General features: G+C 30.9%; 1 protein-coding gene across 20 annotated transcripts in view; it reads left to right on the top strand.

The window, feature by feature from the left end:
- CSPP1 (centrosome and spindle pole associated protein 1) overlaps window positions 1-19,090 on the top strand; it is a 120,158-nt gene that overhangs the window by 8,926 nt on the left and 92,142 nt on the right. For 19 of the 20 annotated variants that reach the window (XR_004230926.1, XR_004230927.1, XR_004230928.1 and 16 more), the window contains 3 exons: window positions 4,219-4,327; window positions 5,794-5,893; window positions 14,307-14,410. Coding sequence is in view for 15 of the 20 variants with exons in the window: in XM_031946296.1 (XP_031802156.1) it covers window positions 4,229-4,327; window positions 5,794-5,893; window positions 14,307-14,410 (303 nt within the window). In the remaining 5 variants the exon portion in view is untranslated. Of the gene's footprint in view, window positions 1-4,218; window positions 4,328-5,793; window positions 5,894-14,306; window positions 14,411-19,090 lie in introns of those variants that run through there. The other variant, XM_031946305.1, reaches the window with a different exon arrangement.

The following is a 19,090-nucleotide window of genomic DNA, read 5'->3' as shown; positions in this document are numbered from 1 at the left end:
TTCCTAACTTTTCCTTGGCAGATAGATTCCCAAATATTTTATATTATTGGCAGTTACTTTAAATGAAATTTCTCTTTGTATCTCTAGCTGTTGGATTTTGTTAGTGATATATAAGAATTCTGATGATGTATGTGGGTTTGTTTTGTATCCTGGAACTTTGCTAAAGTTGTGGATTATTTCTAATAGCTTTTTGGTAGGATCTCTGGGATTCTCTAAGTATACCATCTGTAAAGAGTGATAATTTGATTTCCTTATTACCTACTCTAATTCCTTTAATCTCTTTCTCAACTCTTATTGCCAAAGTTAGCAATTCTAATACAATGTTGAATAGTAATGGTGATAGTGGGCAACTTGTTTCACTCCTGATCTTATTGGGAATGGTTCCACTTTATCCCCATTACATATGACGTTTACTGATGGTTTAAAATAGATGTTACTATTTCAAGGAAAGTCCATTTATTCCTATACTCCCAAGTGTTTTTTAATAGGAATGGATATTGGATTTTATCAAATGGTTTTTCTGCATCTTTTGAGATGATCATATGGTTTTTGTTAATTTGGTTATTGATATAGTCAATTATGCTAATAGTTTTCCTAATATTGAATCTGCCCTGCATTCCTGGTATAAATCCTACTTGGTCATGGTGTATTGTCCTGGGGATGATTTTTTTGTAATCTTTTTGCTAATATTTTATTTAAGATTTTAGCATCAATATTCATTAGGGACATTGGTCTATAATTTTCTCTGTTTTTAACCTACCTGGTTTAGGTATCAGTACCATGTGTGTGTCATAAAAGAAATTTGGTAAAAATCCTGCATTCCCTATTTTTTCAAATAGTTTATAAAACATTGGAGTTAATTGTTCTTTAAATGTTTGGTAGAATTCACATGTAAATCCATCTGGTCCTGGGGATTTTTTCTTAGGGAGTTGATTAATAGCTTGTTTTATTTCTTTTTTCCAAAATGGGACTATTTAAGCAATTTACTTCCTCCTCTGTTAATCTGGGAAGCCTATATTTTTGAAGGTAGTTATCATTTTGCTTGAGTTATCAAATTCATTGGCATAAATTATTGCTCTAATTTACTCTTTGTTGGTGGAAAGTTCTCCCTTTTCATTTTTAAGACTAACAATTTGGTTTTCTTTCCTTTTTCTAATCAAATTTACCAAAGGTTTATCTATTTTGTTGGTTTTGTCATAAAACCAACTCTTAGTTTTATTCAATTTTTTTTTACTTTCAATTTTATTAATTTCTCCTTTTAATTTTAGAATTTCAAGTTTAGGATTTGATTGGGGATTTTTAATTTGCTCCTTTTTTCTAGCTTTTTAAGTTGAAAGTCCCATTCATTGATCTTTTCTTTCTCTATTTTATTCAAGTAAGCCTCTAGAGAGATAAAATTTCCCCTTATTACCGCTTTGGCTACATCCCACAAATTTTGGTACGTTGTCTTATCATTCTCTTGGGTGAAATTATTGTCTCTATGACCCATTCATTCTTTAGGATGAGATTATTTAGTTTCCATTTACTTATTGGTCTATTTACCCCTAGCTTTTTGTTGAATGTAGTTTTTATTGCATTGTGATCTGAAAAGAATGCATTTACTATTTCTGTCTTTCTGCATTTAATTTTGAGGTCCTTATGTCCTAATATATGGTCAATTTTTATATAGGTTCCATGAACTGCTGAAAAGAAAATCTACTCCTGTCTCTATTCAGTTTTTTCCAAAGACCTATCATACCTAACTTTTCTAATATTCAATTTGCCTCTTGAACTTCTTTCTTATTTATTTTGTGGTTTGATTTATCTAATTCTGAGAGTGCAAGGTTGAGATCTCTCACTATTATAGTTTTGTTGCCTATTTTTTCTTGCAACTTTTTAAACTTCTCCTTTAGGAGAAGTTGGTGCATATATGTTTAGTATTAATATTGCTTCATTGTCTATGCTACCCTTTAGCAAGATATGGTTTCCTTCCTTATCTTTTTTAATTAGATCAAATTTTGCTTTTGCTTGATCTGAGATAAGAATGGTTACTCCTGCTTTTTTGACTTCACCTGAAACATAATAGATTCTGCTCCAGCCTTTTACTTTTACTCCGTATGTATCACCCTGCTTTAAATGTGTTTCTTCTAAATAACATATTGTAGGATTCTGACTTTTCATCCAATCTGCTATCTCCCTTCACTTTATGGGAGAGTATATTCCATTCACATTTACCGTTAAAACTACTAATTATGTATTTCCTGCCATCTTATTATCTCCAGATTATGCTTTTCTTTTTCTTTCATCCCTTATCTCCCTCCCCAGTATTAAACTTATGGGCATCATTTACCTCACGCAGCTTTCCCTCTTTAGAATCCCTCCCATCCCCTTTGAGTCCTTTTCCCTTTCTTTTACTTTCCCTTATTACTCATTTCCCTTTCCCTTTTTCTCTCCCATTTTTTAATGAGGTGAGAGAAATTTCTCTGTAAACCAGATATGTCTAATATTTTCTCTTTGAGGCAAATCTGATGAGAGTAAGATTCACACAGTGTTCCTTCCCTTCTTTAAATTCCTTCAGATATGATAGATTTCCTTTGCTTCTTTGTGGGATGTAATTTCCCTCTTTTTATCTCCCCTTTTCCCTTTTTCTGATACTATCCCCTTTTTACTTTTGCTTCCTTTTTTTTTAGTATTATAACAGTAAAATCAAATTATACACATGCTTTTTATATATATCCATAACAGAAATATAGTTCTCAAGAGTTCTTTTTATCTTTTATGCTTCTCTTGAGTCCTATTTTGGAGGTCAGATTTTTTGTTTGGCAATGGTTTTTTCATGAGGAATAAATGGAATTCACCTGTTTCATTGAATGAACATCTTCTTCCCTGGAAGAAAATGCTCAGCTTAGCTTGGCTGCATCCCAAGTTCTTTTGCCTTTCAGAATATCAGATTCCAGGCCCTTCCGATCCTTTAATGTGGAAGCAGCTAGATCCTGAGTGATCCTTATTGTGGCTCCTTGGTATTGGAATCGTTTTTTTTTTTTTTTTTTTCTGGCTGCTTGTAATATTTTTTCCTTACTCTGATAGTTCTGAAATTTAGCCACAACATTCCTTGGAGTTTTTATTTTGGGGTCTCTTTCAGAAGGTGTGCAATGAATTCTTTAAATGCCTATTTTACCTTCTGATTCTATTACATCTGGGCACTTCTCTTTGATGATTTCCTGTAAAATAGTGTCTAAGTTCTTTCATCATAATTTTCAGGAAGTCCAATAATCCTCAGATTAGCTCTCCTAGATCTATTTTCCAGGTCTGTTGTTTTTCCAAGTAGATATATAACATTTTTTTCTATTCTATTTTTTTTTGTTTGTTTTGTTTTGCTTGACTGATTCTTGATGTCTCAACGAATCATTCATTTCTATTTGTTCAGTTCTGATTTTTTATGAGTTTTCTTCATTAGCTTTTTTTCCTTCTTTTTGTTATATGTTCAATTGAGTTTTTAAATGAGTTATTTTGCTCTATGGAATTTTTTTCCAGTTCACTAATTTTTTTTACTTAGTTATTTTCTTTTTCCATTTCACAAATCCTACTTTCCTGGGAGTTCTTTGTCTTTTCCAATTCACATTTCAGGAAGTTGTTTTCTTTTTTCACTTTATCAAATTTTTCTTTTAATGAATTATATGCCTTTTCCATACTCTCTTGCAGAGCTTCTGGAGTGTACACTCTAGTACACTTCTGGAGTACCCCAGAGTTTTGTTAATCTATTGGGTCAATCTAATGATAAGAATAAAAGTCATAACTGACACCTATGGTATTTAAATGTTTTCAAATTGTTTTGTGTATAGTATCTCAATCAGTCCAACTTTTCCTTTGAAGTACTGGGGTCTCTACAGCTATTGAGGCTTCTATTACATCATTCCTAAGGACTACACCACTTCATTTGAGGGCAGGGATTGCTCTGCTTTTATCTTTGTGTCTTCAGCCCCAGGATCTTGTTAATCGCTTGGGTCAATCTTCTGATAAGAATAAAAGTCATAACTGACATTTATAATATTTGAATGTTTCCAAATTGTTTTGTGTATAGTATCTCAATTAATCCAACTTTTCATTTGAAGTTTTCATGTGAATAAATAAGCTAAATTGAATGCCAAATGAGGAGTGCTTAAGGTATATAAATATATAAGTAATAAGGATATGCATATTGACATAACATTTATTTAATATCATATTATTTATTTTTAGAATCTGAAGAATGGCAGATAATTTAGACCAGTTTATTGAAGAACGAAAGGCTAGACTGACAAAAGACAAAGCAGAGTTGGAAAAAGATCCTCCTTATATGGATATAAAGGTAATATGACAGTGTCTAGCTTTAATTTATGTTAAGTTCTGGAGTTTTATTGGTCAGTTTCTGTTTTGTAACAAGTTAAAAGTATTTCTGTTAGAATGGTAAAAAACTTTAAAACTAAAACAGGAAATTTTATGTCAAAACTCATTTGTAAGTGAATGTAAATACAAAATGTAAAGTGAAAAGTTGATAAACTGAAATAATCCCAAATGTGAAATTTAAGTGGTACTATTTTACAATTTACATTTCTTCCAGTTATAAAACATAGGAAGCAGGAACAACCTTTGTGCTAAATTGTGATATTTTTAGAGATGCAATAAGATTGATTTGAAAATATAAGATTTACAAAATCATCTTATTTAGCAGAATTAACCTTAACACATTAAAATTATTTAAAAGTATTTTACTGCAAAGTTGTTTAAATTAAGAAGTTGTGCTATGCTTGTAAAAAGTTTGAGAAAAAGTTAGATTCCAAATTAATCTTAATCCTAAAATATCAGAATTAATGAATTTACTAGCTGCAGGTTTAGTTAAGATAAACTTAGTTTAACTTATCTTTTAAACTGTTTTGAATCTCAGTTTTTCTGACTTCTTTCCAGTTGCTAAAATTATGTTTCATAAAAATGATGAAGTTGTGTCTGGCTACAAATAATTTTCAAGTGCCAAAAATTTGTAAAAATTAAAAATTTTCAAATTTGTATTTTAGGAATTATTTTTACTCCATTAATATCTTAAAAGCAATTTGTAAAATTGGCAATAATGAATCTTTTAGAAGATTTTTAAAAATTATAAATGACGTCTCATATTTACAATTACATTACCCTACTATTTTACAGTATAAAAGTAACCTCTTTTCTAAGATCTGTGGATTGCAAAGTGTTATCTTTGTGATGGAACAATTAGGTGTTTCAGTGAGCAGGGTGCTGGGTCTGAAATCAGGAAGACTCATTTTCCTGAGTTTAAAATCTGACCTCAGACACTTAACAGCTGTTTGATTGTAAGCAAGTCATTTAATCCTGTTTGCATTAGTCTTCTCATCTGTAAAATGATGTGGAGAAGGAAATGACAAATTACCCCATTATTGTCTTTGACAAGAAAACCCCAAATGAGGTCATGAAGGGTTGGAAATGACTGAAAAAAAGATTTGTACAACAAAAAGCATCAATTTGTAAATGTATTAGAGAAATATTTTGATGCATAGAATATCTGAATCTATGGAATTGCAAGGTATTTTATAATAAAATTTTGTAGCACTTAAGCATAGAGGATTAAAATGCATAATATTAATTCTTAATGTTTTGGAAAAGTTATAACTTTATTACCGTTTATTACAATATTGAGACATTTTGGTAATTGCTTCTTAAATTGCAAAATGTAAAAAAGATGTGAAACACATTAAAAATGTATTAAATGCTTTGAGATTTTTCCCTTCTTAAATGGATTGTCTTTTTTTTTTCTTGTTGTTCCAGAGCAATGCTGGAGAAAAGCTTTCAGACAACAGCAAAATACTAATATCCATGGCCAAAGAAAACATACCGCCAAATCGTCAAGAGAACAGAGATTCTTTAGGTATTTTGTTTAAGTGCACTAATATTTAAGAAATTGTTAGTATCAAGTTTAGCTAATGCAAGAGGTTTGCTTTTTTTTTTTTAGATATGTTTCATTTTCTTTCCTTCTAGTATCCTGATAATGCACTCTCTCTCTATAAAATAATATCTTTTCTAATCATTTGGTAACAATATGATACTAGCTTTGTTTTAATTTACTAAAAACTAACTACTGTTATCTATGATACAACCACAGATTGCATTATAAATAGAACAGATTTTTTTAATTAAAAAAATGAGTAAATATAGTAAGACTGACTTTTTCATTTAAAAATCAAAGAAATAGAGCTAGTTGGTGTAGTGGATACAGCACCAATCCTGAAGTCAGGAGGACCCGAGTTCATATCTGGCTTATTATATGAAGACATATAATGTCTTATTATTATAATAACTTATACTTCCTGGCTGTGTGACTCTGGGCAAGTCACTTAACCCCAATTGCCTCAACCAAAAAAAAAAAAATCAAACAATTATGCTTTAAGGTGATAGACCATATTAGCAACTGGAAACCATATTAAATGTGTGTACATAAAATTTTCTTTCTTATAATGAAGTCAACATAATTATATGAATAATATGTATGAATTATGTGATTTTAATCATGCTTGTATCATCCTTTTATTTGTGTTAGGTAATGCAGTAGATAAAGAAGTGAAGACAGAGAGAGCCAAGCCTGGAATTGGGAAGATTATAATTCAGATATGCTCTTAGACACTTACTAGCTTTGTGACTCTGGACAAGTCACTTAATCTCTTTTTGCTTCAGTTTCCTCAATTTTAAAATGGGGAAAATATTTGTAGCCCTCCCCTTCCTCGGTTGTTGTGATAATATTTGTAAAGCACTTAGCACAGTACTTGGCATGTAGTAAGCACTATATAAATATTAGCTATCATTGTTATTACCATCATTAATATTATTTTAAATAATTAATGGGAAATAGTTAACATTTATATAATACTTAAAAGGTTTGTAAAGCACTCTGCATTCTTGGTCTGATTTATTGAATTAATTATTGAATAGCTGACATAGTGCTACTTTTTAACTTAACAGAACGTACTTTAATATGTATATATAAATGTGAGTGTGTGAATATAACTTATTTTAAAATAATACTTTAAATTATTCTGTAAGAGGTTCTCTTAAGTATAAAGTGGTGTAATTATTACTTCATTATCATGAGGTAGAGCTGTAGTAATGATGTCAAGATTTAGTGTCCAATTGAGTCAGAGTTCATGGCTTAAAACTATACATCTTTAACCCATGTCTGCTTTCTGAAGTTTAGTGTACCATAATAAGAAATGGGCAAGAGATATGAATTGATAGTTTACATTTTTCACTTCTGTTGGCATCATAACTGATAATTCTGCTGCTAATGACATGTTCATGTGTAGATAGCATTATTTGTTTTGCAATCTTTAAAAACGTTTAAGAAATAACTTTAAAATATATTTGCCAGAATAGGGACAAAAAAAAATATGAAAAGAACAATTATACACATACATATATAATATGTAATTACCACAAAGTATGAATCCTAAAGTAGTCCATATAAAGGAAAAAAACTTTTTCCTTTAGGTATTTATTGGTATTTATTAGGCAGTTGTTCTTTTTTTTTTTTTTTTTTTTTTAATTAAAGCTTTTTATTTCCAAAACATATGCATGGATAATTTTTCAACATTGACTCTTGCAAAAAACCTTGTGTTACAATTTTTCCTCTCCTTTCCTCTACCTCCTCCCCTAGAAGGCAAGTAATCTAGTACATGTTAAATATGATAAAAATATATGTTATATCCAATATATGCACACATATTTATATAATTATCTTTCTGCACAAGAAAAATAAGATCAAAAAGAAAAAAAAGAGAAAATAAAATGCAAGCAAACAACAACAAAAAGTGAAAATGCTGTGTTGTGATCCATACTCAGTTTCTACAGTCCTCTCTCTGGCTCTCATCACAAGATCACTGGAACTGGTCTGAATCATCTTATTGATGATTGAAGAGGGCCACATCCATCAGAATTGATCATTGTGTAATCTTGTTGTTGCCATGTACAATTATCTCCTGGCTTTGCTCATTTCACTTAGCATCAGTTCATGTATGTCTCTCCAAAACTCTCTGAAATCATCCTGCTGGTCAGTTCTTACAGAATAATAATATTCCATAACATTCATTTACCATAAGTTATTCAGCCATTCTCCAACTGATGGGCATCCATTCAGTTTCCAGTTTCTTGCCACTACGAAAAGGGTTGCCACAAACATTTTTACACATGTGGGTCCCTTTTCCTCCTTTAAAATCTCTTTGGGATACAAATCCAGTAGAAATACTGCTGGGTCAAAGAGTATGCATAATTTGGTAGCCCTTTGAGCACAGTTCCAAATTGCTCTCCAGAATGGTTGGATCACTTCACAACTCCACCAACAATGCATTAGTGTCCCAGTTTTCCCACATCTCTTCTAACATTTGTCATTATCTTTTCCTGTCATCTTAGCCAATCTGTCAAACACTAGATTACTATAGATTGTCATTGACTATTTTGTCCCATAAACTTAACCTATTCCACTGATCAACTACTTTTGTTTTTTAGCCAGTACCAAAATTTTGATAATCGTATGTAGCTATTCTTTTATTTTATTTTATTTTTTATTGCTTTTTATATACAAAACATGTGCATGGGTAATTTTTCAACATTGACTCTTGCAAAAACTTTTGTTCCAACTTTTCCCCTCCTTCCTTCCACCCCTTCCCCTAAATGGCAGGTAGTCCCATACATGTTAAATATATTAAAGTATATGTTAAATACAATATATGTATACATATTTATACAATTATCTTGTTGCACAGAAAAGATCGGATTTAGAAAGAAGGTAAAAATAACCTGAGCAGAAAAAAACAAAAATGCAAGCAAACTAACAGAAAGAGGGGAAATGTTATGTTGTGGTTCATACTTGTTTCCCAGTGTTCTTTCTCTGAGTATAGCTGGTTCTGTTCATTACAGATCTGATTTAGATCCTCTCATTGTTGAAGAGAGCCATGTCATCAGAACTGATCATCATGCAGTATTGTTGTTGCTGTGTATAATGAATTCCTGGTTCTGCTCATTTCACTTAGCATCAGTTCATGTATGTCTCTCCAAGCCTCTCTGTATTCATCTTGCTTGTCATTTCTTATAGAACAATAATATTCCATAACATTCATATACCACAATTTATTCAGCCATTCTCCAATTGGTGGGAATCCCTTCAATTTCCAGTTTCTAGCCTGTATGTAGCTATTCTAAAATAGAAATGTGACACACACATATTTGCTAATGATAATTCTAGCCATCTAATCCCAGGCATTTATTATTTTTATAGTTAATTTTTTGATACTTTGAAACTTTAAAACAAAAAATCTAAAACTGAACTTTATCACCAAAAAAGAGTCTTTCCATGTAAATAGCAGAATACAAAAAAGGATTCAATATGAAACTGAAATGAGGTCTGATGAAGATCTCATTTCAAAATATATAGAGAGCTGGGTCAAATTTATAAAATTAAGAACCATCCCCCCAATTGATAAGTATTCAAAGGATATGAACAAGAAATTTTCAGATGAAGTCATCAAAATATCGATATTCATATTCTCTAAACCATTTTGATGAGAGAAATGCAAATTAGAACAACTTTGAGGTACTACCCTATATCTATCAGATTGGCTAATATGACAGAAAAGAAAAACATCAGTTATTATATGCTCTAAACCATTTTGATGAGAGAAATGCAAATTAGAACAACTTTGAGGTACTACCCTATACCTATCAGATTGGCTAATATGACAGAAAAGAAAAACATCAGTATTAGAGGGGACATGTGAAAGTGGAGATGCTAATGCACCATTGGTAGAATTGTGTAGTGATCCATCCATTCTGTAGAGCAATTTGGAACTATGTCCAAAGAGCTTTAAAGTCATGCATACCCTTTGATCTAGCAATACCACTACTAGGTTTGTGTCCCAAAGAGATAAAAAACGGAGGAAAACGACCTATGTGTATAAAAATGTTTATGGCTGCTCTTTTTGTAGTGGGAGAGATTTGGAAACGGGGGGGATGCCCATCATTTGGAGGATGGCCCAACAAGTTGTGGTATAGGATTATGATGGGATACTATTATGCTATGACAAATGTTGAGCAAGATCTCTCAGAAAAACTTGGAAAGACTTAAATGAACTGATAGAAAAGTGAAGTGAGTAAAACCTGAATGTTATTTGTTTTACTTGTAGGTATTATTTTCCCCTCTTCACTCCCTCTCCTGCTCTCCATGTATTTCTTTATTGAATTGGAAGAGGGCATTTGTGTATGATGTATATTTAAATATAGTCAATTCTTTTGTCCGTGTCAATTTCTTTTGATGCATCCTCTCTCCAATCCCTTTCTTTCTGATTGTATACTCTTCTCATATACTACATTTAGAAGGAATGGAAGAATAAGTGTTTCCTCCTTTCTTTGGTAGGTATTTACTTTCCTTCTCTTTCTTTTCCTCACTCAGAACAGAATCAATCCACACCCAGGTCTTCTGATTTCTTTAATTCCCTCAATACCCTTTGAAGGAGCACGTTTGTTGTTCCCTGATAGAATGTTTGCACTATATCACCATATAGTTTCTTCCATTTGCTCAAGTAAATCTAGTTTTCTGTGTTTCTCTCAACTCTTGTGTTTATTTCAAAGTCCCTAATTAGATCTAGGATTTTTTTTAAAAAATTATTATTAGAAATGCTTGGAAGATCTGTATTCTGTTAAAAGTTCCTTTTTTTTTTTTTTTTTTTTTTTTTTTTTTTTGTCCTGTAAGATTATATTTTTCTTTGCAGAGGTATTTTTAAAAATTTTTTTTCTATCTTTTGCCTTTTGGAATATTAAATTCAAGATTTCTTTCTGTAGCATTAGCTTCCAGGTTTCTTCAGGACTATTTTTTTTTTTGAATGCTTATAGTTTTATTTTCTTTGATTTTTGATTATGGGTATGATTTTTCCGGGACTTTTTGGAAGATTTTTTTCAAGAGATTGAGGATTCTTTACTTTGGCCTCATTTTAAAAAAATATTTGGTCATTTTTAATTTGTGATTTCATGACTGTGCTTAAAAAGATCCAAAGTTCAATCAGAGCCTGTGGTTACAGATTGTACATTTCTTATCCATGTTTACTTTCTATGAATATACCATTCATTATAAAGTGGAATTGGTTTTTAGGTATTTGAATAATTTTTAGATTATTCCTTCTTATTTTACCTTTTTTTTTGTCAAGGTCAGTTTTTTTTGTATCAGAATATTGCATTTTCTTCTATTCCTCAATATTTTAATTTTGATTTTGTTCCATATTTTTTGTTTTCTCATGAAATCGTTGTTCCTCTTTGGTCTAATCTGATTTTAGGAAGTCTATTACTATAGTAAAATTAGCCACATGTTTTAAGCTACTTTTGCTTCTTCCAATACTTCCTTTAGAACTTTTAATGCCGTTTAAAAAATCTTTTCATGTAGGTATTTTTGTAGACCTTGTAGAAAGTTATTTTTTTCACTTGAACTCATTGCTTATGGTTTTTGTATAGAATTATTTTCTAATTTTGGAGTATCTTTAGATCTACAAAAGTTAGTGCTTTTAGTTGAGCTTCTTTGGTTTACTTATCTCTCCTGCTTTGGTTCTTGAATTGGGTAGTGTGGTTGGTCCTGTTTGATCTCACTCTGAGTTCCCTGGATTTTTGTGCTGATTTCTACCTGCTTCTATCTTTGAGGTTCGAATGATGCATCTTCAGGGCTCTCCCTGGTGTCCCAGAACAGAGTGCTGAGGACCTTGGAGTCACTGGACTCCTGACTGTTGTTTTCATCTGAGCATTGCTTGCTTCTCTGGAAGATGCTGTAGTTTTCCCCTAGCCCTCAACCCTGGGACCTTCTGAACACATTCAGGCTTTCTGAGGCTACAGAGGTAGCCCAGTTTTTGCTGATATTAGTAGCTGTTTGTAGATTTTGATATTCTATTTCTTACTCCAAAGAATTTGTACAAACCTCTTTGAGACTTGATTCTCTTTTATATCTTACTACCAAAATATTCTTATCTTCATTCAAAGCTTAGTTCACATGCAACTTTTCTGTCAGTCTTTCCCCGATCATCCTCCTGGTTGTTTAATATTTCTTTTTCTTCAGTCTGTATCTAGTCCTGTCCTTTTTGTAGAATATAAAAACTCTTTGAGGACAGCAGGTGTTCTTTGTTTTTGTCTTTGTATCTCTACTGTCTCCTTAGCACAGTACCTTGTTCATACTAGGCATTTTATAATATTATGCTGAATTGATATAATGCCTGTGTGAAAAAATAAATTTTAATTTGAAAAAAATACATCTCAATTATCTCTTAGGAATGATTTGTATAAATTGATTTTATTTAACTCTTAATTGCTGTATAAAGTAAATATTAGTTTACTTGGTTGTATTTTTGAAACCTATTCTTAATTCTTTTTGTGGTCATTGTTGTTTTACTTTGTAAAGTGTCATCACTATAAATGACTGTAAAATGATTCTTAAGTGTTACTTGCTACTAGAACCATCAGAAAGCAACCATTGAATTAGAGAGTCTCTATATTTCTTTAGATCAATAAGCAAATTTATCATGTCATGGTTATTGTTTAGCTTGAAGTGCTAAAGCAGATGAAAAAAATTAAGTTTTTTTTTACATAGTTTTAAATTTATTCAATATTTCTCTATTGAGGCGCAACTGTTGATAGAGTTCCTCAAAAATAATATTTTAAAATTAGAGATGGAACACGGTTTAGAATTACATAATTATTTGTCATATAGAGCTGGAAAAATAACAGCAATATAAGTGTCATTTAAATTTATAGTAAAAGGTAAATAGATAATCTTAATAAATGATATAGTAGATATATGTGAAAGTAAGTATAACATTTGTACTTCTGAAAGATGTGAATAATTTGTTTACTCTTCCCACTGTGAGCTAAGTTCCCTTAGCATATAGTGTCATTGCACAACAAAGCCTTTATTATGATTGTATATGCTGAGATATTTTACTTCACTTCATAGTTATTGTGCATTTGTTTTTGGGTGAAAATTTATCTAAATGCAAAAGTAGAAAAATAAAAATATTTTTCATATTTTCCCTATTTTGAATGAGATTCAAAATATGAAGTCTTTTTCCTTTATATTAGTAGATATAAGTAGTATTTCTCCAAAGAAAGATCTAATTTTCTTGGTTTTAAAGGAAGGCTACTAGCTATTCCAACAAAAATGGATAGTTAGTGCTTTCTGGTTATGGAAGACTTTAGACTCTTGAAAGAAAATTATTAGCAATTGAGTTAAAAGGTGTTACCTTAGGGAAGTGTGTGTGCTGATAATACTCAAATCCTTTTAAAGGTGATAGATAATGTGATATGAGTACTCTAGCTGTGAACATGACAATAAAATGATAAGATAATTGGATAGTACATGTTATACATGTATACATATGTTGTATACAATTTTGTAAAAGCCAGTGAACACCCATTAAAATTTATAGCTCTTTGGTTTAATTTCTGAAATATTTTAGTGATGTAATAAAGCACTGATATGTCATGCCTATGACCAGGTCCCATTCTTTAGTTGCTTTGTGAGGAATAAGGCACAGAAATGGTGATATCAATGGCAACACATACACTGTAGCTAGTTATCTTAACTATAGTCCTTTCTGGATTTCAAAAGGAAAAACTTCTATTTTGCTAAAATGAAAATATTTGAAATTATATTTTTTTATCTAGTAGGGCCAGAGAAAGAGGAAGGGCTTTCAAAAATCTGAAAAGAATAGTCATCTTGTCACCTATGCTTGACATAGTTTTTAATAATAAAAATTAAAGTATGTAACCTAATCTTAAAGCTCATTTAAGTGGATATTTTTGAAGGAAATGTTCAGTTTCTATGAAATAGTAGCTTTTTCAGTCAGTGGTTTAAATTTATTATAAGATAAAATTGCTAAACACCATAAATATATTTCCTGAGAAGAATGTTTTTGACAAATTTATTTTTGTAAGCTTCCTTGCTGAAAAATACATGTTGATTACATGTTCTTCTAGAATTGGAAATAGACAATCTGACATTCTTAGAGTTTTCTCTTACAAAAAACTACAAATTAATTTACAGAAATTAATTTACAAATTAGATGACATTAAATGCATCATTTTTCTTTGGTTTTATTTTGTCAATTTGATTGTAGTCCAAAGATTAAAATAGTTGAGGCTTTGCTAATAATCAAAAGGTGTAGATTTAAGTGGACTTTCTTCCCAGTTTGTTTTGTTCTATCTAGAGTGCATTGAAAGTGAAGTTCTGTTGTTCAGATTGTTAGTAAATACTTTCTATTTTTCAGGGATTGACTATGGATTGAGTTTACCACTTGGTGAAGACTATGAAAGGAAGAAACATAAACTAAAGGAAGAACTTCGCCAAGATTATAGACGGTATCTTACTCAGGTAAAGATTCTTTTACTAAAGATGGATATTGAACTTCAAGGTGGCAACAGTAAGCTTACGTTAAAAATTTCTGAGTAGGATTCCTTTCATCACAAAATATTTGAATGTTTGTTCTGCAAAACCCAAGTGCAGAGGTACTATTTAATCATGTGTACAGATGACAATGAAAAACTGAAAGCATACATAGAGGAGAAAAAATTGAGGAGAGAGAAATAGTAGATGCAGAATCAGAGAGTAAAAGGTGTATTTTTTATATCCAGCGAATGCTCTAAGTTCACTTACCTGATATAAAGCAACAGGTTATAGTTTTGAATGAGATTCTAAATCTTAAATTCACATTTCCTTTAAAATATGATCTTTTTTGAAATAAGTTGTCATTTTTCATGTTAGATACTTGATTCATTTTTAATTACAATAACAGTTAAGAATTATTTTCTGCCTTCAAAATAGTATAGTAAACATAGTTTCATCCTTTTTTTATTGAATATAAACTGCCTTTTAAATGCAATTTGTTGGCTAATATAAGACATTGGTTAATATTATCAACCTTAAGATTCATGATAAATATCAAATAAGTTCATTTTAATTTGTAAGATACTAAGCTTTGTATGTTTTTGTAAAATAATCTGAAGTAATCAGATATTTTCACTTTTAGGATATTCTTGAATTTATCTCACAGGCATCTTGGCTCCTTATTTTAATTAAAACTTTTTTGCATATGGAGGGAAAGAATTTTGAATGTGTTTTATCAATGACTTGTTTTTCTTGACTTTAGGGTATCACCCAGGCAAAAAGAAAGGTGGAGTGCCTGAAAAATGCATCCTTCTCAATGTTAAAATTAATTGCTTGTAATTTTTGTATTTGAGATTGCTACTATAATGGTGTGCTGGAGTTAGTTCCTACTTCCTTTTGAGAGCTGTTTGTTCAAGTCTCAACCTTGGAAATTATCGAACAATACAAATTAGTACTTTTATCATTATTTAGATTTTAAAAAGTGACAAAATTTTTTTAATAATGCAGATTAAATGTTAAAGTTTAACACTTTTTTCCAAGTGTATTTCACAGTGCTCCTTGTTAAACATTTATCAGCACACCTGACTGCTCCTCCACTAATTAGAACAATTCTCTTGTTTGTTATTGAAGAATATAGTAATTCATTACTTTCTTGTTCATAGCAAGATGATATTCCACACATCATTTTTTCACTAATCAGATTTTTATCTTGATTTTTGCATTGCATTTGCTATTTTTTCTTTATCATGAATTCTTTGCAAAGACTTTGCTGTTAAATCTAAATTCATGTGTGATCTGGCATGTCATTTGTCACCACTTCAATGTGTTAATTATGAATAGGTCAAACTTCAATAAATGATAGGTGGAATGTTTGAGAAATATTCAGTAATCAATAATTAGGATTTAAATTATTGATTATTTATGGAAGAGTATGCCTATAAATTTTAGTATACTTTTGCTGTAATAGTTCAATTAACTGAACATTAAGTAACTTGTGTTTCTTTTACATATTTGAGGGAAAGAAGCAGATGATAAAGTACATTATTAATTTAAATAAAAAACCAACTTTTATGGTAGGATGCCATGAGATCTATTATACTGATCCCTCACCCACACTTTTTTTTTTCTCTATCAGATCTTATTGGTAGGACTTGGCTTATAAGTACACATTACTGATTTTTCATTGCTACTTTGAAACCTTGATTCCTCCACCTTTGTCTTTGGAAGAAAATGCAAACTTTCCCCCTTGTTCTTTGCTTCAGAATAGCATAAAAGTCTTTTTGTGCATATTTCTTAAGGTCTTTAGTGCTAAGTATTAATGGAAAACACAAAAGGCATTTATAATAACAGTGAATAAAAATTATAGGTTTGTGGTCCTTCATAGTTAAAGCTAGTGTTTTGTGTAAATGTTCAAGAAACTAGCTTTCTTAGTTTCCTCTTGATAAACTTAAAAAAAAACCCAAAACTTTTTCAATTCTCTCTGGGCTAAATACTAAGTTAAGTTCTTAAGTTTTCTAGTTATTATTTGACTCTTAACTAGGTGTTTCATTTTGTCTATAAGCTGTTGACTCAACCATATAGCACCAGATATGGGAGCCCTAGGTTAGAAACATCTAAAATATCTTCTTTTGTCTAGTGACATCCCTTGATCTTTAGTTCTGTGAAGACCTTTGTGTAGTCTCCTAGGTTCACTAATTTTTAGCCTAGATCCTAAGTCCTTGAAAGAGTAACATTTCCTTCCTCTCAATCTTGTCTTTTAGAAATTTCAGTTCTGACCTTAGAAACTGTCTTAAAATGGGAATGATAATACAATATTTGTGCCTCGCAGTTTTATGAAGTGTTCTGTAAGCTGTAAAGTGTTACATAAGTTAGCTGTTATTTGATATGTTTCATAATGTATATGTTAAGTAAATAAATGCAATCGTTAAAAATTATTGTGATAATTATAAGTGGTAAATGTTGTTTAATGAGATGAGTATTTATTTTTTATTAGCAATATTGATTTTTAAAATTATTTTTTAATTAATTACTTTATTTTTATTTTATTTTAATTAATTAATTACTTTAAGAAGTAATTGTTGAATGCCTAACCTATTATGTTGATCACTCTGCTGGGCTCTGAAGGGACATAAGAGAAATGGAAGCCATTAGAACATATTACAGTGGCTCACATTTATATCTCATTTTAAAGTTTACAAAATGCCTTATTTTTAATTATTAGCTCTAGAAGCTCATATGCCATTAAACACCATCCACAAACACCTCTTTTACCCTGTCTCTTTTGTCCTGGTTAGTTTTTCCCTAGCCAGTTCAAGTTTTCTTTTTTTTTTTTTTCCCTAGTAAGGGTTAAATATCTTTGTAAAAATGTAATAAAAAAAAACAACAGTGCACACTAATTATGACACTTAAATGTCATTTTTTAGTGTACTTAAGATTAATACAAATGTTCAGTTCTTAGTGTATACTGCTTATATTGTTGTTGATCTACTTCTCTTGTGAAAATTTTCTATGTGCTCACTGGGTCCATGGTTGCTATCCTCCCCAAGGAACTACTACCACCTCAAATAACAGGTAGTCCAGTATTGTTTTTGTTTGATAGTTAAGGAAATTTATTCTCAGAGAAGTAGAATGACTTACTCAGCATCATATAGAAAGTAAAATCAGAGGGGCAGCTAGGTGGCACAGTGGATAGAGCACCAGCCCTCAAGTCAGGAGGACAATGTTAGTTCAAATCTGGCCTCAAACACTTAACACTGCCTAGCTGTGTGACCTTGGGTAAGTAATTTAGCCCCAATTGCCTCAGGGAAAAAAAAAAGAAAGAACTTATCAGAGTTGGAATTTCACTGAATCTGAAAGTTGTTAGGGATCTTAGAATCCATCTAGTTTAAACCATACTGAAATAAAAGTACTCTTGACAGCAGACTCAACAAGTAGATTTCCAGCCTTTGTTGAAGACTTCAGGTGAAAGAGAAATCTGCTACTTCCTAAGGCAGTCATTTATCTTTTGGATACCTTTGATTATTATCAAGTTTTTCCTTCTATTGAACCAAAATATGCCTTTTTGCTTTCATTTATTATGACTTACCAGAAAACAAATTTTTATTCTATATGACAACCTTTCAAAGACTTGAAAACAGTGATTATTATGTTTTCCCTGATTCTTAAGTTAAGCATATTAATTTCCTCTAATTGATCTTCATAAGGAATGATCCCCCTTTTTTTAATCTTGTCAGTTTTCCTTGGGAAGCTTTTCATTTTCTCAGTGTCCTTAACATTTGGTATTCAGAGCTGATATGCAGGACTCAGAAGGGGTATTATATTTAGATCTTAGAAAGGGCTATGACCAATGTAGAATATAACAGCTTTTAGCTCTTTTGTTTTGAACACAGTTGACTCATATTGATCTTTTAATTCTTTGAAACACTTAAAATTTTCATATGTTTATTTAAGTATGCTTGGTTGGTATCACTGGTTAGTATCCTTTATTTGTGAAATTGTTTTAATCTGTGTCTGTCTACCTATCTATTTATTGTACACAAACTTTTAAATTTTATTTTATTAGATTTAGCCCAGTGATCTAGCTAATGATCTTGGATCCTGACTGGTTGTTCAGTATATTAGTTTGCTCTCCCAGTTTTGGGTCATTTGCAGATTTGATAAGTATGTCATTTATGCCTTTAATCCAGGTCATCAACACAACTGTTAAGCAGTACAAGACCTCTGATAGATCCACTAGATACTTTCTAGGTCAACAGTAGAGCTATTAATAAACTACTCTTTTTGACCGGTTATTTAATTAGTTCTGAATCCACCTAGAAGAATGATGAATCTCTTCATCTTGACTAGTAGAATAGAATGGGAGATAATTGTTATCTTTAAACTTCTTATTCGAAGTTCATTGGATTTTTTGGCTCAGCTCTACAATATTTCTCCCACACTACAAACTCTTCTACTGTGTATAAGACAATGTTTTAGGCACTTAGGATACTTCAAGAAATTTATATTTTTGCTGAGGATTAGAGTTGTGAGAATATAACTTGCATAGATTCGTTAATAGACAATTAGAGCATCTGGTTGAAGTGAGAATAAAAATCTTACATAGGTGATGCTCTTAAGCAAAATCTTGAAAGAATATAAAAATTCTAAGAGGCAATGAGAAGGTATAGT

Source organism: Sarcophilus harrisii, chromosome 1, assembly GCF_902635505.1.
Source record: "Sarcophilus harrisii chromosome 1, mSarHar1.11, whole genome shotgun sequence".
In the NCBI taxonomy this organism is placed as follows: domain Eukaryota; kingdom Metazoa; phylum Chordata; class Mammalia; order Dasyuromorphia; family Dasyuridae; genus Sarcophilus; species Sarcophilus harrisii.
Note: the sequence above shows the minus strand (reverse complement) of the source record. Positions and strands in the feature narration are given on the sequence as shown.